Below are 24,809 nucleotides of genomic sequence, written 5' to 3' on the forward strand. Positions count from 1 at the left end.
GAAGACACTTTCAGTTTTAGAGACTCTCCTAATTCTAGGTCCCTTTTAGTGTCCTAAGATTTAAAGGATCTTGAAATATATTAAATATCAATGCCAGATCTTTTAACTTATTAACATTAAAAATGTTGCTCAAAAGTACGTTAGAAAATAAAATTTCTCTCATCTTTTAGGGTACGTAAATGACACAAAGTTCCTTTTATGATGTATGCAAAATGACTATCAGTGGTGTCAAAAATAAATCAAGACTCCTAGTTCACAAATATTTGATAGGACATCTATATATTTTTTTAAAGATGGGTTTGGAAAGTTTTAGTGTGTTAAGTCAACATCAAAATTTTAAATATATGTAAATATATATAAACAATAACTTATTTTAAATTTTCACTGGAAAAAAAAATTTAAGGCCAGTGTTCACAATGTCTCTTTAATCTTAAGGTTTGCCCTCTCTATTAACTTCCCTATAACTTCCCTATTCATTTTTTACCCTGTAAATACACAACTCTTTTTACCTCTGCTCTTTGAGAGCTCTACAGATTATTTCATTTAATCCTCACATCCACTGAGTTGGATCTTACCTCTAGAGATAAGAAGACCAAAGCTGTCAAGTAACTTGCCTAAGATCACAAAGAGCATTAAGGCTCAAATTCAAAATTAAGTTGGAAAAAACAACAAAACCCAAAATAAATAGAACTCTGAAGCCCATGCATAGTCTTCAGATCATACCCTACCATGCCATTACATGCAGAAAAAAAGAAACCTTTTAATAGAGACACAAGTCTTCCAAGCTGTGATTTTCCAGATAACAATGTGTCTTCATGAAAACCACAGTAAATGAATTATGTAGGAAGTCATCAAGAACAAAAAGCCTGAAGTTAATGTTCCAAGAAAAACACTCAAAAGTACTACCCTAAGTACTGCATGGAGAGAACACCAAATACGACAAGAGTCACTACTGAAAAAAAACACCAAAGCCATCATAGTGGGTGTTCAGTTGCTCTGAACACTTATAATTTTCCTTAACTAAAGGAAGGTCTTAAACGAAAACTGTACTTTGGTGAATTCAACATTTCTGCTTTGCAAATTGAAGGTTTATCTTACGAAGTACATATCTAGGTTTTGTATCTTACTGGTCATACTACTCCATTCAAATTAAGATCAACCTATAGTGACTATCGGGAATTGTACTTTCTTATTTTGGTAAATGTCAAATTGTTGACCACTAAAATTTATTAAAACTTTTAAAATTTGTTATTTTTAAGATTTTAAGTAATCTTAAATGTTGGGCTCGAATTTACAACCCGGAGATCAAGGGTTGCATGCTCCACTGACTGAGCCAGTCAGGAACCCCTCTACCTATACATTTTTCAAAGATATTTTAACCAATAATATTTTATCAATAGTAAAAAAAATTATCTGAAAAAGAACTTAATTATTTGAAGATTATTTGGGGCTCTATGAATGTTAATTCAGGCAATTTAACTGCTGTATCTCAAAAATCATTTATAATTAAAGAATGTTTAAAACTGTCAAATTTCTATCCACCTCTACCAAATTCAGAAAATACGAATTAAATAGCAAGACTTCAGTTAAGAAAGTGTTTCAAGTTTCAGGTGGTCTAACTTATTTAAGGTATACAATTCTCACCATCCCAATGAATCACATGGTTAAATGACCACAGGTTGTTTGCAACCCCAGTTCCTCCTTTCCTAGGACTTCAGTACAGAGGTGTTCTTTTTCTCTAAGAGAAATTCCTCTAACCATGAGGCCATTCTTCCTTATTTGTTCAGGCTGGCAAAGCTTCTAGCCAAACTGACATCTAAATGAAAATGATGGGGATAAATTTAACATTTACTATGTGGCAATTAATTCTCACAGTGACCCACGTGCGGTCCAGGGCGGTTAATAAGTTGCTGAGGCATTCAGGTTGGAGAGCCCGCATTGTAGAAAGGTGAGTGAACTGAAAATATCCTCCTTTCATTACCATTGCTTTCCAGTAAAATATTATTTTTCCGCTTGCAATTGTTTAAATACTTTCTCACAGGCTATGGTTGATTTCAATACCAGGTGCCTACTTAATTGCAGCGCATCTTTAAACAACGCAAAGGAAAACTCAAGTTGTTTTCACCTGCACACATACCGCTCTGCCCACAAATTCTGCGATCCAGTTTTGCCTGATTCTAAACTGCTGTCTCTTGAAGTCCCCCTCTTGCAGTTTTGGCGAAAGACTTAAAAAAGGAACTTTGAGTTCTAGATAGCATCTCTCCCTCCATCCTCCCACAGCGAACAACTAAATTCAATTAGAGTAACTCTCCGGACCATTTAGAGTTAGGTATAGGCCTTTAGGTAACTTCAAGACCGAGGGGGGGGGGGGGTCCCACAGCGTAGGAGAATGTGCGGGAGGGCGCCTTTCCCCTCCTAATCAGAAGATATAAAAGGGCTCCTAGGGAGGGGGGAAAAAAAAAGGCAAAACAAAAAACACAAAAGCTATAAAGCGGGGCTCTTGGCTGTGCGAAGGACCACACACCAGGCGCTCCCGCCCAAGGGGTCTGGGTCCTTCTCCGCGGCGGTGGCGTGTCCTGGGGTTCAGCATCCCTTCCCCAGACACTTAATCTCCACCTTCTCCAGCCTGCCTTCCCGAGGCCCCCCGGCGCAGTCCCGGGAGGGGGTTAGCGGGCCTCGTCGTGTGGGGCCCCGAAGAGGCCCCGAGGCGGGGCGCTGAAGTCACCACCCGGGCCCGACTACCGCAGGAGCCAGCGTTGCTCAGGGAGCAGGCTGGTCGGGAGGTGACGGGAGGAAGAGGCAGGAGGAAAGGAAGGGGGGTTGGGAGGTAGCGTCCCGTCCGTGGGCGCGGACAACTCGGCCAAACCCCCCAACTCCCCCAGTCCCGCCGCTTCCGAGAGCTCTACAGGGCGAGGAGGGAAGTCCACGAGGTGCCGGAGCGGAGGGGAGAAAATTCAAAACGAGTCTACTCAACCTCGTCTTGGCTCCGAGGCCCTGCCATGGAGACCAGCACAATGCGCAGGCGCATCCTTCTGAGAGCGCGCCGCGCAGTCCTGGGAGACTCGACCACTATCGGCCACCGTCGTTCGTTTCCTTTTTGAGTCTTTCTTTTTTTTTTTTTTTTTTTTTTTTGTAGCCGGGGCTCTCACCTGGATCTAAAGCCTGGAGCTAGAGGCGGGAACCCTCCGAAAGGCTCGGTAAAGTGAGGTTATGATTGGGATTATGCGTAAGAAAATAAAGCCGTAAAGCCTTTCATAAATTAAAGTTGAAGGCAGAGGAAATATAATACATATCTGGCTGGAACTGGAAAAATTAAACGCCAATAAGATATCCGGAGGGCAGCGTAGCAAAAGACTACAATTCCCAGTGGTCACGGCGCCTGAGAAGCGCAGCTTTCTGGGAGTGGTAGTGTCTAGGAGCTGTGTTTGAAGTATCGGTTCTGAGGACAACCTCTTAAAATGAAGAAGAGATAGAAGCAGTTTGCATCGGGCCTTTCCGTATCTCCATAATCGATCACAGCCCTAAATATATTTAAAGAAATACATTTTTAAAAACTTAGGGACACTCCGCCTTTAAATCTATGCTTCTCTCATCGATGAGTCCTAAATCTAGGAATAGGTAGTTGATGTGTGTGGGCTGGGTCTCTGGGTCGGAGCAGCCTCGTGGTTGTCTGGTTGCTGTGGAGGCCGGAGGAGGGAAGGCGGAAGCCCGGGAGGCTGCATCTTCTCGCGTCCCTGTGCGAGCTGATTTTGAGCTGCCTCTCTTTGTAACAGACCGGAGCGCCTGTTGCCTGTTACCACTTACGCGTCTGGAGACGAGTCTGTGTCTTCTCCTCGCCATGGCTCAGCTCCAGACACGCTTCTTCACTGACAACAAGAAGTAAGTAAGCGTCCTTTTCTTTCCTCTCCTCTCGCCTCCCTAGGATCCTTCCCAAGAACTCCTTCCGTGTGACTTTGTGGAGCCTCAGTTGTCTTTGCTCTCAATTTCTCCCCGCTTTTTTTCCCCCTCTCCCTTTTTTCCGGTACTCCTGTCTTGAGTGAGTTTCCCACTCGATCGGAAGCTCTACCTTGCCAGGATTTCTCCGGGGTCGACCTCTGAGATCACAGATCCTTTTTTTTTTCTTTTCTTTCTTTTTTTTTTTTTGCCTGGCTTCTCAGGCTGTGGGTAATTTGAATTGCGAGTGTAGAGGGATCTGAAGAGCTTCAGGTTTGCTTCCTGAATGATGCACATACGTAATTTTTTAAAAATGCACAATGGACCTAATTGTTACAGGCTGCCTGCTAGTGGTGTTTCACCGTTTCTGAAAACACAGGTTTGGTTTCTTAAGTAGGTGATCCACGATTCTTTTCTAAATCAGGCTAGAAAGTGGAACTCTGATTAGGGCGTTGGTAGAACCGGTTTTTGATAAAGACTGTAAAGTTAATTAAGTTGGTTATTTATTTATATATATAATTAAGTTAATAAATAATAAATTAATAAATAATATATTTATTTATATACATAAAATTAATTAAGTTGGTTTGTGTATTTATATATATGCTTACACATGGGTGCGTGTGTGTGTGTGTGTGCGTGCGTGTGAGCATTTTTGCTAATGGTCCCTAGGTCAGTAGCATTCATTTGAAACCTAATTGTATTCAGTCTTGCAGTGTATATTATGCTATTACTTTTTCTTAGTGTCTCTTCAGCTATAGTGTAAGTTTTTTGGTGGTAGGGGACTGCAAATTATAGTCTTGGATTGCCTGAGTCAACAAATGTTTGTCAAGTTCTTCCCATGCTGATGATATGTAATGAATATTTTTTGTATTAACGAGCTAATGTCAGTGGTAAACTAGAAAACTTCCACCTCAATTATGATTATGTCTTTGGTTCTTTTTAGCTTTATGAGTTGACTGGGTAAGTCATATTCACTCCTCTTGTATTTTGGCTTACAGGATACATAAATTGTATTATCAATGCACATGAGTATTTATACTAGGTCTAGATACTTTTTAAGGAAGGTCTACAATAGCATGAACACTATTTTTTTTCTAATTGAATTCTTATTGAGATAATCATTGATTCACATGAAGTTTAAGAAATAATAGACCACTATGTTTTAACCCCTGAGGTAAATGGATAAACATTATATATACGTTTGTGTGTGTGTGTGTGTGTGTGTGTTTTTAAATGCTTCAAAAAGGTAACAGAACCTAAAAATTAAGTTCTTGCTTCTTGCTTCTTATACATAGTATGTTCTGGTGAGTAAAATGAGGGGGGTAATTTTTTTTACATATATGTGTATGACTTACGTAAACGTGTGTATGAATTATGCTACTTTCTCCCCCTCATTTTACTGACCAAATAGTAAGCGAAGGGAAAAACTAAAAACTTCTTGGCAGTGTTTTCTCTTTTTTAAGATTTATTTATGTCTACGGCCATACCACCCTGAATGCGCCCAATCTCGTCTGATCTCGGAAGATTTATTTATTTATTTTGGAGAGAGAGCGCTTTTGTGCAAGTCGGGGGAGAGGGAAAAGGGGAGAGGGAGAGAATTCCAAGCAGATTCCCCACTGAGCGTTGAGCCCAATGCAGGGTTTGATCTCACCACACATGAGATCATGACCTGAGCCAAAACCAGGAATCAAACGCCCAACCAAATGAGCCATTCAGGCACCCCCAGAAAAACCCAACACTTTAATTCTAGGTTTTGTTACCTTTTGGAGAACCTAAATCATTATTTACATTTTTTTAAGGTATAATACATATAAATATAACTGTAGCCTTACTATTCAAAGTGTAGTTTGAAGATTAGCAGCATCAGCATCACTTAGGAGCTCATTAGAAAAAGTAGAATCTCAGATTCCACCTCAGATTGAGAATCTACATTTTAACAAGATCTGAAGCTCTCTACTTCATTGTGGTGAAAAGATTTATTGTATTATATCTTGATGAGCTCCTGGATTCTACCTTATCATCTTTTGAAACTTTTCTATTCCCATGACTAGGGCTTTAAATCATGCTTTAGACTTTTTTTTCTTAGAACAACTTTCTTGAGATGTAATTCACATACAACAGAATTCACACTTTTATTTTTTAAGGTTTTACTTATTTATTTGACAGAGAGAGAGAGAGAGATTAACAAGTAGGCAGAGATTCAGGAAGAGAGAAGGGGGGAAGCAGATTCCCCACCAAGCAGGGAGCCTGATGCGGGACTTGATCCCAGGACCCTGAGATCATGACCTGAGCCAAAGACAGAGGCTCAACCCACTGAGCCACCCAGGCACCCCCAGAATTCACACTTTAAAGTGTCCAATATTGGGGCACCTGAGTGGCTCAGTCACTTAAGCATCTGCCTTTGACTCAGGTCATGATCCCAGACTCCTGAGATCCAGCCCCACATTGGGCCTCTTGCTCAGTGGAGAGCCTGCTTCTCCCTGTCCCTCTGCTGCTCCCCCTGCTTGTGCTCTCTCTCTCTCTCCCTCTCTTTCTCTGTTAAGTAAGTGAATAAAATCCTTCAATAAATAAAAATAAAGTGTCTAATATTTGCAAAATTATACAACCAACACCACAATTTTAGAACATTATTCACCACCTTTTAGCTATTACCCCCTAATCCTTCCAACCTGAGCCCTTGACAACCACTAATCTACTTTCTGTCTGTGGATTTGTCTGTTCTGAATTTCATATAAATGTGATTATATAGGGGTGCCTGGGTGGCTCAGTAGATTAAGCAACTGCCTTTGGCTCAGGTCATGATCCTGGGGTCTGGGATCTAGCCCTATGTCAGGCTCCCTGCTCACTGGGGATTCTGCTTCTCTCCCTGTGTGTGTGGTCTCTCCCTCTAGCTCTTACTCTGTCTCAAATAAATAAAATCTTTTAAAAAAAAATTATATGTAGTCTTTTGTGACTGGCTTCTTTCACTTTCTTAGGATGATGTTTACAACATTCATCCGTTTTGTAATATGTATCAGTACTCATTCTTTTAAGATTTTATTTATTTATTTATTTGACAAATATACACACAGCGAGAAAGGGAACAGAAGCAGGGGGAGTGGGAGAGGGAGAAGCAGGCTTCCCGCCGAGCAGGGAGCCCAACGCGGGGCTCAATCCCAGGACCCTGGGATCATGACCTGAGTCAGAGGCAGACGCTTAACAATTTAGCCACCCAGGCGCCCCATCATTCTTTTTTGTGGCCAAATAATATTCCATTATATGGATATGGGATACCAAATTTTGTTTATAGTTTTTAAGTTGATGGACATTTGGATTATTTCCACTTTTTGGCTATTATGAGTAGTGGTGATGTGAACTTTTGTGTACAAGGTTTTGTTGTTGTTTTTGTTTTAAAGATTTGTTTGGGGGAGGGGAGAGTGAAAGTGAGCAGGGGAAAGGGGCAGAAGAAGAAGGAGAGTCTTTAGCAGACTCTGAGCTAAGCCTGGAGCCTAACATGGGGCTTGATCTCATGACCTGAGATAATGACCTGAGCTATAACCAAGAGTCTGTGGCTTAACCAGCTGAGCCACCTAGGTGCCCCTGTGTACAAGATTTTGTGTGGTCATGTATTTTCATCTCTCTCGGGTATAGATGTAGAAGTGGAGTTGCTGGATTAAATGGTAGTTTCATGTGTAACTTTTTGAGGAACTGCCAGGTTTTCCCAAAGCAACTGTACCATTTTACATTCCCATCACTAATGAATAAAGGTTTGAATTTCACCACTTCCTCACCAACACTTCGTTCTTTTTTATTATAGTTATTATAGTGACTGCACACTGATATTGTATGTTTTGATTTACATTTCCTTGATGAATAATGATGTGGAGCATCGTTTTCATGTGCCTGTTGGCCATTTGTCTATCTTCTTTGGAGAAATGTCTATTTTAATTCTTTGCCTGTTTTTTAAATTGTGTTGTCTTTTTATTATTGAGTTGTAAGTGTACTTTATATATTCTAGATAAAAGTCCTTTATCAGAAACGTGATTTGCACATATTTTCTCCCATTCTCTCTTAGGATAGTTTTGTAATTTGACCCTTGTTGTGTGTTCCTCTAATCCAGTCTCAACAGTGCTGCCAGGAAGAGCTAATGAAACAAAATTCCAATGATATTTTTCTTTAATTAGGACTACTACAGTGATACCTCATTGCCTAGAGAAAGAAGTAAAAATTACTTCACATGCTGGATTAACCATTCTGTGCACATCTCCTTAACCTTATGTTTGGTCACTGTCTAGAGCAAAATCACACTTTGTGGAGTAGGCTGAGTTGGCAGTTTAGTAACTGTTAGCTATTGGTTACTGCTCTTCCTGCTGTTAGGCACCCCTTCTGTCTACCTCTGTTACTGACAAAGTCACTTTACAGATGTAACTTAAGAGTGATCTTCTTGTGCATTCTTTTATACCCTGTTTTTTTATCCTTTGGTTGAAATGACCTACAGTTCTTTGTTCTCCCATTGTGTATATCACTTACGACATTGTTCTTGTGTACTTTTTTGTATTTTGATTACCAGACTCTGACCCTTTCTGAGAACAGAGATCATGTCCTAATTTATTTTTGTTAACTCCATTTAGCAAAATGTCTGGCATGTATTAGATACCATTAAATACTGTTGAATGAATAGATGCACACTTGTTAAAATATCTGTAGTTTGACGTTGATGTATCATTTCCTTTTTACAGATACGCGGTAGATGATGTTCCCTTCTCAATTCCTGCAGCCTCTGAAATTGCTGACCTTAGTAACATCATCAATAAATTGCTGGAGGCCAAAAATGGTGGGTATCAAGGCTTTGAGAAGTTAGGAGAGGGTGCAGTGCCACAAACTACACTATAAAATATATCACATTTTTATTTTATTTCCTCCCTTTGTGGCCTTATTTTATGATACTGTATGACTTTTGTAATGGTAAAAGTTATAAATTGTAACATGGGTTTTCCTGCTGCATGATGCTTTTTCAAGTGCTTTGAAATAGAAGTTTTTGGAAAAAATTATTTTAGTTTAATTTGTTTTTAAGGCAATATGGTGATTGAGATTTGGGAATAATATTTTAGTGTAATAGTTATGACATTGTGATTGTGCTAGGAAGGGCTCGGATGGGTAGACATAGAATAAGCATCTAGGTGCTTGGGTCTTAACTTAAGAGCTATACTTATACAAAGCAAAATGACAATATCACTATTTGAGTATTTTGTGTAATAACAGATGCCAATATTAGTACTGGTATTTTTTCAAGTATTTAGAATTCATTGAAAAATTAATGGATAAAGATTTATAAAGGGTATCAAGTAAAACATTCAAAAGAAAGGGGCGCCTGGGTGGCTCAGTGGCTTAAAGCCTCTGCCTTCGGCTCAGGTCATGATCCCAGGCTCCTGGGATCGAGCTCCGCATTGGGCTCTCTGCTCACCGGGGAGCCTGCTTCCCTTCCTCTCTCTCTGCCTGCCTCTCTGCCTATTTGTGATCTCTGTCTGTCAAATAAATAAAATATTTTAAGAAAAAAAAAGATATAAATATTAAATATATGCTGTTGTGTGAAAATAAATTATTAGCCCATAAAATTAATATGAACAAAGTATGCAAAAATATTGATGAAACAAGATTGGTCATGGGTTAATAATTGTTAAAATTGGATGAGAGGTGGGGCGCCTGGGTGGCTCAGTGGGTTAAGCCGCTGCCTTCGGCTCGGGTCATGATCTCAGGGTCCTGGGATCGAGTCCCACATCGGGCTCTCTACTCAGCAGGGAGCCTGCTTCCTCCTCTCTCTCTCTCTGCCTACTTGTGATCTCTCTCTGTCAAATAAATAAATCTTTAAAAAAAAAAAAATTGGGGGCGCCTGGGTGGCTCAGTGGGTTAAGCCGCTGCCTTCGGCTCAGGTCATGATCTCAGGGTCCTGGGATCGAGTCCCACATTGGGCTCTCTGCTCAGCAGGGATCCTGCTTCCCTCTCTCTCTCTGCCTGCCTCTCTCTCTACTTGTGATCTCTCTCTGTCAAATAAATAAATAAAATCTTTAAAAAAAAAAAAATTGGATGAGAGGTATGTGAAGGTTTATTACTCTCTTCTTTTGCTTATGTTTGACATTTTCTATAATCAGACTTTTTAAAAAATTGATGAAATCATACATAAAATAGAAGATTTAAACAGAAAAATTGAGAATAACATAAAGCATGATCTTTAAAAATAAAACTTGTCTGAGCACCTGGGTAGCTCAGTTGTTTGAATGTCTGCCTTCAGCCCCAGTCATGATCCAGCCCTGGGATGGAGCCCCATCTCCACCTCCCTGCTCAGCAGGGAGCCTGCTCCTCCCTCTCCACTCCCCCTCCTTGTGCATGCTCTCTCGCTCTCTCTTGCTCTCTCAATATCTCTGTCAAATAAATAAATAAAATCTTTAAAAATATAAAATAAACTTTAAAAATATGAAAATATTCTTGCTTCCAGATGGTGATGTCATTGACAAGTTTTGTTTTTAGTTTATTTTTTTAAAGATTTTATTTACTTATTTGAGGGAGGGAGAGAACAAGTGGGTTGAGAGGCAGAGGGGGAAGCATGCTCCCCGCTGAGGGAGGAACCTGATGCAGGTCTCGATCCTGGGACTCTAGGATCATGACCTGAGCTGAAGGCAGACACTTAACCTACTTACTGAGCCACCCAGGTGCCCCAAAGCAAGCATATTTTTAAACAGATGTTTCTTAATTTTTTTATTTTTTTTTATTTTCAGCATAACAGTATTCATTATTTTTTCACCACACCCAGTGCTCCATGCAATCCGTGCCCTCTACACCCAGCAAGGAGTCCAACAGCTCCACCACCTGGTACCCCAACCTCCCCCCCCACCCCACCCCCGCCCCCGTCACTGAAGTAAACAGATGTTTCTGATACTTCAGCGTTCTTTTGATTCTACCCTAGCTGGAGGAATGGAGAGGTGAGAGTTATAAACTAATGCCTGATTTTTTTCCCCTTCTCCATCTTCAAATAGTCCCATAATTTTTTATGTTAAGTGTGAGATGATGTTTTGTTTTCCTTTTCTTTTTTTAGTAATCTCTACACCCAATGTGGGACTTGAATTCATGACCCCTAGAACAAAAGTCTCATGGTCTTCCAACGCAAGCAGCCAGACATTCCTGACATGTTTTTGAACAACTTTTTTTTTTTTTTTTTTTTTTGGTGGGGCATGTGGCAAGGTCTGCAATGTTTTCATTACTAGCAAGCTGTTGTTTTTCATTCAGAGCTATTCATGTAACATTTCCCATTGGTCTTTGTCTTTACTTCCATCTGTTGATGTATAGAGATTTTGATACATAGTTACTTCTAAATTGCCTGACTATCATATATTCTTATTGAAAAAATATCTCAACTATAATAATAATTCTCATAATAGGGGCGCTTGGGTGGCTCACTTGGCTAAGCCTCTAATTCTTGATTGCAGCTAGGGTCATGATCTCAGGGTCATGAGATTGAGCCTTGTGTTGGGCTCCTTGCTGGGTGTGGAACCTGCTTGGGATTCTCTCTCCTTCTATCTCTCCCCACCAACTCACACTTTCTCTCTTTAAAAAAAAAGAAAAAAGAAAAAAAGAATTATTCTTGCAATAGATGCTTTGCATTACCAGTATATGGATATATGGATGTTTGTTATTGCCCAAACAGTTGCATATTTTTCTAAATTTGTAGAATGAACATTGGTTTCTTTTTTAATAAATTAAGTGATAAAGTCCTTGCTCTTGAGTTGAAGATGCAAATGATTCAGATTTCAGATTTTTAAAAAGCAACAATCCAAATAATCAATGAGAGTTTTTTCAGAAGTATCCTAGCTAATAAATGCAATAAAAATGAAGAATTTTTAGCATTTTGTAACTCCAAGTGAAATAATGGGTAGTGATTATCAATAACTGATAAAACTATTAATTAGTTAAAAGACTGACAGAATATTATGATGGATAAGAGGGACATTATCAGAGCTCAGATACAGATTTTTTCACATCAAAGAAACAGATCAAGATAATACACTTCCAGATGTGATGCGATAGGAGACACATAATACTATGTGTAAATATTCTTACCCCCTAAAAAAAGCACACCTGAAATCTAATCAAGTGTTTAGGTCTGCCTAGTGTACAGGACATGTAGGTGGTAGAGGAAACATGCTAATGGATACCATGGAGATGTAATCAAATCCAGAATGAAGACAGATGGCCTAGTTTCTTTTACAAATAAATGCCAAGGGATAAAAAGGAGGAGGGAAAAATGTTAAAGATTAAATAAGACCTATTAATCAAATATAATGTGTGGACTTTGGATGCTGATTCTAAAGAACTCACTGTAAAAAGACATTCATGAAACCAGGAAGCATGAACATTGGCTATTTAATATTAAGAGGAATAATGATTAAATTTTTTAACATTGCCACTATTTTTTTAAGTCCTTATATTTTAGAAATACGAACTAAAGCATTTACAGATAAAATTATAGCATTGCAAGGGTTTGATTTTAAAATAAATCAGCAGAGGAGTGGAATGAGGTATACAGATGACGCCCATGCGTTGGTAATTGTCATCATATGTGATAGAGATGAGGTTTCATAATGTTATTCCTACTTTTGTATATATTTGGAATTATCCATAGAATAAAAAAAAGGTTTTTTAAATAGAGATAATTATACCAACCCCACCGATAAAAAATTATACCGACAGAAGAAAGTACTCTGTTCTTAAAAATCACATAGCATACTGGAATACATGGCCCAGTTATGCCATAGAGAAATTCTGGAGACACTCCCAGGCCACACTGGGATAAAAGGTACCTGTTTATTTGGGGGTTTCTCATATACCTCTGCTGACGTTACTTCAGGTTCTAAGAGTGATCATTTTGTTATGCATTTTCTTTAGAGTTCCACAAACATGTGGAGTTCGATTTCCTTATCAAGGGTCAGTTTCTGCGAATGCCTTTGCTCAAACACATGGAACTGGAAAACATCTCCTCAGTAAGTTCAAATGTTTACCTGCTGTATTTTATGTCCAGTGTTTTCAGATAATGTGGAAAGCTTTTAGAATCACCTGTGTCTTTAGCAACCCCAAATTTTTTTGATTATTGTTTTTTTCTAGAAATTTGAACTTTGGTTTTTCTGTATTCAGTTTTGAAATCCCCTCATCTGAAGGTGTATTAGGAAATGCAGGTGAACCAATATGGGAAGGAACTTTCGTATTTATGGAAGAATTGTCAAGAAAGGGAATAGCAAATATATGTTTACTGCTAATAAAGGTGTACAAAATGATTGTGTACATATAAAAACTACGGGTTAGGTTATTGGAATTTAGAGTGGTTCCCCCTTCCTCTAATTTTTAAAGTTCCCTTACTATTGCTTTTATAATTTATAATTGCTTTTATACTTTTAGGCAGGTTTTAGAACTGTGATAAAATTACAATTTATTATTTTAACCATCTTTAAGTGTATAATTCAGTGGCATTATATACATTCATAGTAATATGCATGCATCACTACTGTCCATATCCAGAACTTTCCCGTCATCCTCATTAAACAGGATGCTTTTATGATTTTGATTTTATTTTTGAAAGTTTCTTATAGTCTCCCCTCCACCTACCCTGCACCTTTGGCATAAATTTTCCAAGGTCATTAATGTTTTTATTAGTACTTTTAGGTCAGATGAAATTTTTCACCTTCACATGGCTCCAAATTTTTGGAGTTATGTGGGGACTGACATGAAGGAGACCTGTTAATAGTGTACGATTTTAAAACTGTACTGCCCGATTGATTTCTGTTTATTTCTCTGTGTCTAGGAAGAGGTTGTGGAACTGGAATATGTGGAGAAGTACACTGCTCCCCAGCCAGAGCAATGCATGTTCCATGATGACTGGATCAGTTCCATCCAAGGGGCAGAGGAATGGTACTGCCGTATGAATGTTCTTCTGTCCATGCCACCTCCTGCAGTCTTTTTAAGTGTACTGTGTGAATATTCTTCTCCGATTGACTGTGTTCTTTGTAAAAGTAATTTTGTGATATATGTCTTGATGACCATGGTGAAGATCTCTCCTTCACTTTATTTAAGAAGAAACATATCTATTAATAGGTTTTCTGTTCTGTCTCAAGATGTTGTATTGACATTTGTCAGTATATTGGGTAAGTCAAGTGTCTTAGGGTATTTGTTTTATTTCAGTGTGTTGCTTATTAGACCAAAGATATAATTTGTTTCACAGAGGAGAAAAGAACTTTTATAGCCACAAATCTCCTAGCCTGTTACCATGAAGATGCAGATCATGTTATTTTGGGACTAACAAAGGCAGACTAGATTCGAGCAGGTATACATGGCAAACCCTCACTGGCCATACTTGTAGAAAAGCATCTTAGTGAGTGAATCATAGTACAAGCTTCCTTCCTTCAAAGAATATCTTCCTGGAGTTGTTTCCCAAGTAATTTTTTTTACTGGTTTTACTTTTACTTTAGGTGATTTTGCTGTTTTTCTATTAAAAAGTTTTCACTGGTTAAGTACAAAGGACTGTTAGGCTTTATAAGTAAGTTCCCTGGGAGTTATAGTGTTGACAACAGTAATGAAAATGAAATCTAGAATTTTTCAGTTACATTTTTATTTTTAGGAGGTCATGAAAAGTCAAACATAACCTCTTCTAATCTATTTGGGTGTGTTTTGAAATCTTAGTCTTCATGCTAAAAAAAAAAAAAATTAAGTATAATCCTGAAGGTTTACTTTGTCATTACTTTAGAAATATACTTGATTGCAGGTTTTGAAAAAGCTGCTTTTTGTATTTTATGGGTTTTTTTTTCTCTTCATAGGATCTTAACTGGTTCTTATGATAAGACTTCTCGGATCTGGTCCTTGGAAGGAAAGTCAATAATGACAATTGTGGGACATACAGACGTTGTAAAAGATGTGGCCTGGGTGAAAAAAGGTTAGGACTCTTTGCCTAAACTGAAAGGAATCCTGCATAGGAAATTGGAAATAAGCCATTTTCAGTGCTGGGGCAGAATGGAGATGGTGTTGGAAGTGCCTCAATGCCTCAGTTTTTGTGAGGCCTTTCAAAAATAAAATGTTCAAGAAGAAAAAGATTATGTAAGAAAATCTGTAAGTGGTAGAGTTAAATCCCTACGTACAACAGATAAAATATACTTTCAAGTTAATACTGTGTTAAACTCCTATTTTATAGTATTTTTGAAGGATCATCCTTTTATACCATGTTACTTCTTTTTCTAAGATGGCTAATGTCTTTCTCAAGAACAAAAAAATTTGATTCTTCAGTTTCAGAACACAATGTATTTTAAAATTTTGTACTAATTTGTTCTTATTCTTCTCTTCTCCTCTCTTCAGATAGTTTGTCTTGCCTACTACTGAGTGCCTCTATGGATCAGACGATTCTCTTATGGGAGTGGAATGTGGAGAGAAACAAGGTGAAAGCCCTGCACTGCTGCAGAGGTCATGCCGGAAGTGTGGACTCTATAGCTGTTGATAGCACGGGAACTAAAGTAAGTAGCTAGTGTGTTGTACTAGTTGTACTACTACTAGTGCTAGTACTGTTGAATTAAAGTTTGAGCTTCTTACTCAAAAATTTTTTTCTTCATGTATTCATTGTGATAGTCCTACTTTCATAATAGTTGATAATTAGCAAATATGATTTTGAACCCAAAGTAAATAATCTTAAAAGAAGAGATATAAAGATTTACTTCCTCAGTCTGGGTTTCTCTAGTTTAGACTTTATGTACACGGCAGAAATTTTATGAAATCAGGTAAACAAGGGGTGTAACATTCTTTAATCACAGTGATTGACACTTTCAGTCTTCAGTGCTTCTCAGTGCTGTCATCAATTGAAAATGTCTAGTTGATCATCTAAGCCTTAGTGTACGTTAAGGTTAGTGTTAATAGAGGTGGTTTTACTAGTATTGCTGATTTACTCTATCCTGACAAAATGGTCCAAGTTAGTTAAAAGGAACAAGCCTGAGTACAACACTGTATGACTTCGGAAGGGTTACAAATTCTCTTGCCATTTGAAAGTTCCCTAAAGCACCTTGAAAATTTTGGATTGGGGAATGTTTCTTCGGTGTTTCTTTGCTAGTTAGCATAACAGAAGACATTTCATGCATTCAGAGGTGAAGATTTATGATTATTCATATTGAGCCATAAATGAGGTTTACATATTGTCAAGTCAAAACCTAAATGAATTAGTCATATCCTATCTCTTGGCCATAAGGGATAGAAACTCATCTTGAACATTTTTCAGCTTAAAAGATTGTGAGATCCATGAAGAAGTGAACAATCACATCACCAGCATTTGGGTCTTAGAAACCAAAGAGTTGAGCTTGAATGTGGCCAATATTCCCCGCCCCAACCCCATCTCTCTAAGCTGACTTTATTCTCTTTCACCTCTAACTGGCTTTTTCCATGTGGCAGTAAAACCTGGCTTTCAGTATTCCTAGGTTTTACATCCTATACCATCTGTCCCTGAAAAAAGACTAACTTCAACTCTCTGGAACACAAGTTCTCCAAAAAAGGTCCCAAAGGAAGAAGGGACATGTGTGCACAGTGTAGACCAGCTGCCCACCTCAGTCTTAGCACCATAGCCCAGGTGCAGGGCCATGTAACAACGGTAGCTCCTTCCGTTGCCAAGAGATTGAGGATACAACTTTCAGGAGACTAGGAAGCCTCCTATCATCAGTGTAGATGATACCGTAATAGTAAAGGACTTAAGAACAAAGTAAAGGTTTTAAGTTATAAATAGAAAAAGAAGGCAAAAAATATGGTAAATTATGTTACATACTCTTTTTCTCTTTATATATATCTTTTTAGTTTTGCAGTGGCTCCTGGGATAAGATGCTAAAGATCTGGTCTACAGGTAAATACTTGTTGTACTTTGACTTGTTAATGGAGTTTCAGGAATTTCAGTGAAAGACTATTTAACACAGATTTTTCCATAAAAATGGACCCGAGCTTTTGAGGATACAGATAAAGGAGCATGTAGAGAAAAATTAATATACTTCTTTAAACACATTTAAAAATGTGTTTCTGTCTACCACCCTCTGATTTATTGAACCAAGTCACTGAATTGCTGCAAGTAACCAACAACACAATTGATACAGTAGGACATAACTGCCTTAGTTCTCAGAGTTCTCATATTCTGGAACCTGGCAATTGAAATACCTTCTGAGTCATTTTGATACACTCCAATATTAGAGAAATTTCTTTTAAGAAATGTAAGCTTTTAAGAAAGTTAAGCTGATTTACTTAAAAAAAATTTTTTTTTTTCTGGTTATACTTTAAAAAAAAAAAAAATTGAATGTAGTTTTACCAAACTTAATTTTTTAACTTTGGAAACGTAGAAGGAACAATTAGAGGAGAAAGAGTTGGAGGAGGGAGGAGTCTTAGAGGAAGGTGCCTTGACAATAGTGAGGAGGAAAAAAGGGGAAGACCCACAGATATTTAAATGAAAAAGAACTAATAGTCTAGAATTATTTAAACAGGTAAACAGAGCAAAATCGCTGTTACTTCTGAGGGAATCTCTGTATTACGGTACAATACCCTAAATACAGTTCACAAAGTAGAGTTGGGGGAATCAAGAAAAGCTTGAGCGGTATAAGGTGGCGGGAAATATAGATATCATTTCAGAAGATTTCCCAGTAATGCTTAAAGAAAACAGTTTCTTTTCTTTTCTTTTCTTTTTTTTTTTTTTTTAAGGTTTATTTTAGAAAGAGAGAGACAGTGTGCAGTAATGAGGGCCAGGGCAAAGGGGGAGAGAGAGAGAATCTCAAGCAGACTTCCTGGCAGGTGCGGATCCTGAAGCTCTGAGATCGTGACCTGATCCAAAATCAGGAGTTGAACACTTAACGGACTGAGCCGCCCAGGCGCCCCTTAAAGCAAACAGTTTTGAGGCAGAAAGTTATTAGGATAATTTTTCCTTTCATGAAATATTTTACTGTCTGAATTTATTGTTAGGAAAGTGAAATAGTCATGAAAAATAAACATGACTGGATTGTATCTCATTTTAATGTGTTTGTTTAACCTTGCCATTCCTTCATAATACAAATGCAATTTGAGCAAACTATCCTACAACTAATAGTAAGCAGTATTTCATAGATATGGTAAAGTGAATAATCATAAAGATGATCTTAAAGACATAGCAAAATATCAAACTGGTTAGACTTTAGGATTTTAGTGTACTCTGTTTTTTGCTTTCTCCTTTTGGAAGATTGATAACCTAACCCGGGTATTGTTTTTACATATAAACTTCTATTAACCAGAATAAAGAGGAATATCCATTCCCTAACCAGTTGAGATAACATGGAGAAAACATATACCCAGAAAAATAAGAAATCTTTTAAGACTGTTGATAATCAGGGGGTGCCTGGCTGGGTAAGGTGGTAGAGCATCCAACTCTTGATCTTAGGATCATGAGTTCAAGCCCCATGTTGGGTGTAGGGGTTACAGTCAATCAATCAATCAAACGTTGCAATTAATATTTACCATAAATTTTTCACATATCAAATCTAATTCTCTGTGATACAGTTCCTACAGATGAAGAAGATGAAATGGAGGAATCCACAAATCGACCAAGAAAGAAACAGAAAACAGAGCAGTTGGGACTAACGAGGGTAAGTATTTTTGCACTAAGAGCTAAGAGTGATTTTTATATTTTTAAGGGGTTTAAAAAACAAAGAACATACAACAGAGACTAGAGAGGCTAAAATACTCTCTTGATCTTTATGAGAAACTGCTGATCTCTGATATAAGCCCCTTACATTACAGATGAGATGATAATATTTAAGGAGGTTAAATATAACAGAGTTATAGAAGTAGATTAACGGTCTCCCTTTTCAGAAATCTTTTCCCCTCTCCTTCATTTGTTCCTTATATTTAAGATAGACATTGCACCTAGTTTGGGGATTTTAATTTGAGAAAAACATTAGAGATTTTGGAGTACTAATAAATGAACCATGAGCATTATTTAAAGAGTGGACAATAGGTATTGAGGAAAGGGTGAGAATAACCTCTTGAGATTCATTTACTTGGAGGAGTGAGGGAAAAAATGGCAGCACCTTGACTCAAACATAGATCTCTCTGACCCCAGAGCTTTTCAGCTGACCTCTACATATGACATGTCCATATGAGAGAATTAAGTTAGGGTTAATATTAAACTTTTCAAAGTAAAAAGCAGAACAGTTGAGAAAGCATCAGGATATAGAGGAAGGACTACAAATTTGGGAGTAATATTTGGGTTCAAACTTAAATCCGCCATGTGTAAGCTGTATGACCTTGAGCAAGTTCTCTTTCTCCACTTCAGTGTCTTCACCTATAAAATAAAAACACGTACCTGGGGGCGTCTGGGTGGCGCAGTGGGTTAAAGCCCCTGCCTTCGGCTCAGGCCATGATCCCAGGGTTCTGGGATCAAGGCCCGCATCGGGCTCTCTGCTCAACAGGGAGTCTCCTTCTTCCTCTCTCTCTGCCTGCCTCTCTGCCTACTTGTGATCTCTCTCTGTCAAATAAATAAATAAAATCTTAAAAAAACAAAACACGTACCTGTTTTGGAGGATTGTCGTAAAGAAGAAATAAGGCAGGATATGAAAGCTAAAGCATCGGGCATATGGGCTTCACAAGTAAATAACTCCTATTGTTGTTTCAATTATTCTAAACTGAAAATGCTTTTCCTTTTGGGTATCTTATTTCTAGACTCCCATAGTGACCCTCTCTGGCCATAAGGAAGCAATTTCTTCAGTTCTGTGGTCAGATGCTGAAGAAATCTGCAGTGCATCTTGGGACCACACAATTAGGGTGTGGGATGTAGAGTCTGGCAGTCTTAAGTCAACTTTGGTAAGACATAAATTCAGTGATTCTCTGTTAAACTTTGAGCTTCTAAAGATGGTTATTTCTAGCCCACCATGGTTAAATGTTCTTTCCTCTTTGTTTTTCAGACAGGAAATAAAGTGTTTAATTGTATATCCTATTCTCCACTTTGTAAACGTTTAGCATCTGGAAGCACAGATAGGCATATCAGACTGTGGGATCCTCGAACTAAAGGTAAGTTCTGTAAATCACTGGTGGAGAAATATGTGTAAATAACATGTTTCTCCTCACACTAGAGATGTGCATGAAAAGATAAATTTCTACAAACATTGTTTTGGGTTCTGCCTACTTCTCTTCTAAAATTCAATAATTATTATCTTTTTTATTTTGTTCAGATGGTTCTTTGGTGTCGCTGTCCCTAACCTCACATACAGGCTGGGTCACATCATTAAAGTGGTCTCCTACCCATGAGCAGCAGCTGATTTCAGGTTCTTTAGATAACATTGTCAAACTGTGGGATACAAGAAGGTAAATCCTATTTATAATCTACAAAGAAAATAACATTGATTACCTATTATATACAGAGAAAATGAAATGAATGCTGAAAAGATTATCCAGAAGCAGAAGGGTAAAAGAAAGGTTTTTGGTTATATAACCTGAGTTGATAAATATTGGTATCAGAAAGAAAAGCCAGGGTCAAAGGGATTTTTATTTATTTGAGAGAGAGACAGAGACAGAGGGATCAGAAGCAGGGGAGTAGGAGAGGGAGAAGCAGACTTAGCCAAGCGGGGAGCCCAACATGGGACTCAATCCCAGGACCCTGGGACCCGAGCCGAAGGCAGATGCTTAACAACTGAGCCACCCAGGCGCCCCTCAAAGGTTATTTTTTGCATTCTGAAAAAGATTATCTTATTTTTAAAGACTTTATTTATTTATTTGGCAGAGAGGCAGGCATAGAGAGGGAGGAAGCAGGCTCCCCACTGAGCAGAGAGCTCGATGTGGGGCTTGAGCCCAGGACCCTGAGATATGACCTGAGCCCAAAGGAGAGGCTTAACCCACTGAGCCACCCAGGTATCCCTGAAAAAGATTATCTTGAACCTTAATATAAATATGATATAGAAGGCCAGTGGTCTCTGAATAAATGAAACTATAATCAAATAATAAATCATATGGTAATAGAAAATTAGGTAAAAAATACATAATTTAAAAGATAAGTAGACTTTAGTTTCTTTTTTGATACTGTTACGTACAGAGAGAGAGAGTACCCCCAATGAAATGCATACACAGTTTACTTACATATTTTTAGAAGTAGAATGGAGAGACAGTAATCAAATACATGTTTGTTGTTTGCCTAAATCAGTATTCTGACATCCTTACACTACCTTGTGCTGCATGATTTGTTAACATCTGTAAGGCTGTTTACATTGAATTTTAGTTGGATACTTTATGTTGCAGTTAGCATATGGTTTCTGTTAATAGTAGTAAGTACTTTGAAGAAAGTTTAGGAATGGGCTCTTCTTGAAAGTTATTTTCCGGTGAGCTGAACAATGGGAAGGCAATAGTCAGCCACAAATCATGGTTAGAGGGAATACCAGATAAGGTATGGAAAATCTTGGGGTGCCTGGGTGGCATTGTTAAGTGTTTGCCTTCGGCTCAGATCATGATCCCAGGGTTGTGGAATCGAGCCTCTCATCGGGCTCCCTGTTCAGCAGGAAGCCTGCTCTCCTTCTCCCACTCCCCCTGCTTACGTGCCCTCTCTGTCAAATAAATAAATAAAAACCTTCCCAAAAAAGTGTGGAACATTTTGGCATGTTGGCAAAATAGCCAGAGGGCCAGTGTTGATGGGATGGCGTAAGCAAGAAGAGTGGCAGGAGATGAAGCAGGTAGTGGTTCTACTGAGCAGGGCCCTATGGGCCATGGTAAGGAATTTGAGGTCCATTCTAAGTATAATGTGGAAGGCTTTGTGGGTGCTCTAAAGAGGTTGGAAGAATGGAAGCAGAGGGGTTCTAGGTTGGATTCTAGGTATATTTTAAAGACAGCTCTTTGGCAGGATTGGCTCATGGACAGACTATGGAAATAGGAATCAAGGGATAATGTCCATTATTTTCTGCCTGAGCAATTGGGTCATTACTAATGCAACTTACTGTGATGGAAAAGAGTAGAGAAACAAGTTTATGAGGGAAAAATCCAGAGTTTTGGTTGTTTTTATTAAATTTATAGTACCCATAAGACATACGGATGATGGGCATTGGATATGCATATCAAAATCAGGGCAGAAGTTTGGGCTAAAGATATAAACTTGAGAGTTATCAGCATATATATGGATGGACAAAGGATATATAAAGCCATGATTTGAGGATAAAAGAAAATTAATCAAGGAAGTGTGAAAATGTCTGATTATGAATAAGTATTTATAAATAAATAGCATTTTTCCTGAATATTTGTTGTAATAAATCTCTGTATTCTGCTAATGATAGGGGAAAATCAGGAGAGATGGTCAAGTAAATACTCAGAATCTTAGGATTAACTGGTTATTGGGGCAAGGATGATATAGTCTGTAAAGTTTTCAGAAAAAATTGCAATTAGTCATAAATGTTACTTTTTAATGTTGTAAAATGCATATAACATGGTAGTACTTTGATCTTTTAGTTGTAAGGCTCCTCTCTATGATCTGGCTGCTCATGAAGACAAAGTTCTGAGTGTAGACTGGACAGACACAGGGGTAAGAACTTACTAGTTATTTGGTAAAGAGGAAAAATAGAGAATCTGGTGTGTGTATTTAAGCAGTTACTAATTTCAATGTGGCTGATAATTATAATTCTGTATTCTAAGTTTCCCTTAATATTATTTGTAAAAATCTCACATCTCATTCAAAGAAGAAACAAATCTGTTCTTAATAATTAGTAAATAAAATTTGAAAGTTTTGAAGCAGTTTTTTTCTCAAGTATTTTAATGAAATGTTTTAAGTCCATAAATTTGCTCCATTAAACCAATTAGTTCTAAGTATTTCTCACTTTAAAAAAATCTTGCAGAGTAAGTCTAGACTATAAAATGTGCTTAAAGAATTACAGTTTACTCATTTTTATATATAAATATATTAGCTGTTATTGTTGAAGAATTCTTTCCAAATACAGGTCTTAGGGCTGCTTGAATAAGTTATAATATCCATTTACCTGCAAACAATTAAGATACTCTCCTATAAAACTTTATTTTCTTAAATAGATAAAACTATATCACCCCTAAAACTTTTAAATTTTATTACATTTCTTAACAAATACCTCATAGGAAGTACAATAGCATATCATGCCTCAACCGAATTTAAATGATCACTTTTAAAGTTTTTATATAGTGTATTATAATATGGTAGTGAAAATTGATGTAAGTGGTACATTTAAGTATTACTCTAAATTATTCCTTCTGTAATCAGAATCATCAGTATTTATGTTTAACTATCATATGAAATAATTATGTTTACTTACATATTTTTTTTCTCTTCCTTTACACAGTTACTTCTGAGTGGAGGAGCAGACAATAAACTGTATTCCTACAGATATTCACCTACTACTTCTCATGTGGGGGCCTGAACGTGAATGATAAATTTGACTACAGAGATTGTTTCTGTAAATGAAATTGATCAAGAAGCCCAAAATTACATCAGTGATGGTTCAGAAAGCAGCCTCTTTAAGTTTATACAATGTTTTCACCCTTGATAATAGCTATCACTGTCTTTTTATTTTGTATTTATTATACAATAGTTTGTGTTGTTAAAATATAAAACGTGACCTGCCCTCTCTGCCATTAACTCTTGAAGCTAAACAGAGTTCCTTTCACAGGCATTGCTTTGAAGTAACATTTGCTTTTGAAATGCTGTAAAAACTTATATTAAAAATAGAGTAATTTTCCAGTGAAATAGAGATTTTATTTCTGTTGGGAAACTTAAGTTTTCCAATGTTAGCTGTTTAAAAAAAGGATCTTAAGGAAACTAATAAATTCTAATAGAGAAAAAATTAGAAATACAATTTGTTTTAGGTAAGATAAGTGATGTCTAACTATAATAAGACTTTGTGGGTATTCAGAACATTAAAACATGTAGATGCTGCCAATTAAGAGTTTGTTGACATATTTTAAGTGAAGTATTAAAGATATGTTAGCTATCTATTAAAGACTTATTAGAATCCTTTGTATTAAAGATATGTTAGAATCCTTTAGAAATTGCATACAGATTTCATGGTAACCAGGAATCTTTCTCCCCAGCCTTTCCTTGTATAGAATAGAATCTTTAGACAAAACCTTCCAGTCAGTATTAGATAATAAACATTCTATAAATTTTATATCATTAGCATTTATCTTAATGAATATGTTATATACCAAATATTTAAAGTAAGTATCTTCTTAAAGTGTGACTTCCATCTTTAATGGATTGGTATTCCTCAAGCAGAGCACTTCAGCGTCTAATATATGGAGAATAAGGTTGGTCTCATTACAGACTGTAATGCAGTGTATCTCATAAAATGGTCCTATCACAGAGGTCCAGGAAGTAATACATATACTTGGCTACAATTGAGAGCCAAATTAACAGTGGATTAAGCCAGTTAGGAGTTTAGTTCTCCTCTAAGATGAAATCCAGAGGCAGACCAAGGCTGGGAGAATGGTTTCCTTCCACACTTTTAGGGACCCAGGCTCCGTCTATCCTTAGGATATGATCCTCATCTTCACATAAGAGCTAGAGCCATAGTTATTATATCATTTCTTAAAAGAAATGCCAAAAAACCAGGGGTGCCTGGGTAGCTCAGTCGATTAAGTGTCAGGTCATGATCAAGGGGTCCTGGGATAAAGCCCTGCATCAGGCTCTCTGCTCAGCAGAGAGTCTGTTTTTCCCTCTCCCTTGGTGCTTTCTCTCCCTCTCTTGCTCTCTCTCCAGTAAATCTTAAAAACAAACAAACAAACAAAAAAGTGAATATCAAGTTAGCAAGAAAATATACCAGTGTGTTTTTCTCACTTAGTGCCGATTGGTATAAATTTCATCATATCTGTAGTGTCTGGAA

General features: G+C 37.6%; 2 protein-coding genes across 13 annotated transcripts in view; one reads left to right on the forward strand and one right to left on the reverse strand.

Moving 5' to 3' along the window:
* CARF (calcium responsive transcription factor) overlaps nt 1–3,058 on the reverse strand; it is a 78,079-nt gene extending 75,021 nt beyond the window's left edge. For 10 of the 11 annotated variants that reach the window (XR_014300114.1, XR_014300115.1, XR_014300116.1 and 7 more), the window contains exon 1: nt 2,975–3,058. The gene's annotated coding sequence lies outside the window, so the exon portion shown is untranslated. Of the gene's footprint in view, nt 1–2,137; nt 2,270–2,974 lie in introns of those variants that run through there. The other variant, XM_082688867.1, reaches the window with a different exon arrangement.
* A 41-nt stretch (nt 3,059–3,099) lies between these two features.
* WDR12 (WD repeat domain 12) lies at nt 3,100–23,922 on the forward strand. Of its 2 annotated transcripts, XM_082688904.1 has the most exons (14): nt 3,100–3,197; nt 3,781–3,879; nt 8,655–8,749; nt 12,853–12,947; nt 13,763–13,869; nt 14,772–14,887; nt 15,304–15,458; nt 16,777–16,822; nt 18,490–18,575; nt 19,651–19,791; nt 19,893–19,998; nt 20,160–20,292; nt 22,414–22,486; nt 23,271–23,922. In XM_082688904.1, the coding sequence occupies exons 2-14, from the start codon at nt 3,839–3,841 to the stop codon at nt 23,346–23,348; spliced, it is 1,272 nt and encodes a 423-aa protein (XP_082545030.1). In that variant the 5' UTR covers nt 3,100–3,197; nt 3,781–3,838; the 3' UTR covers nt 23,349–23,922. The 2 variants fall into 2 exon arrangements, with proteins under 2 accessions (XP_082545030.1, XP_082545029.1); XM_082688903.1 differs by lacking the exon at nt 3,100–3,197 and having other exon boundaries at nt 3,409–3,879.
* Nucleotides 23,923–24,809: the final 887 nt, after the last annotated feature.

The sequence above is a fragment of the Mustela nivalis genome (assembly GCF_964662115.1).
Source record: "Mustela nivalis genome assembly, chromosome: 11".
NCBI classification, from domain to species: domain Eukaryota; kingdom Metazoa; phylum Chordata; class Mammalia; order Carnivora; family Mustelidae; genus Mustela; species Mustela nivalis.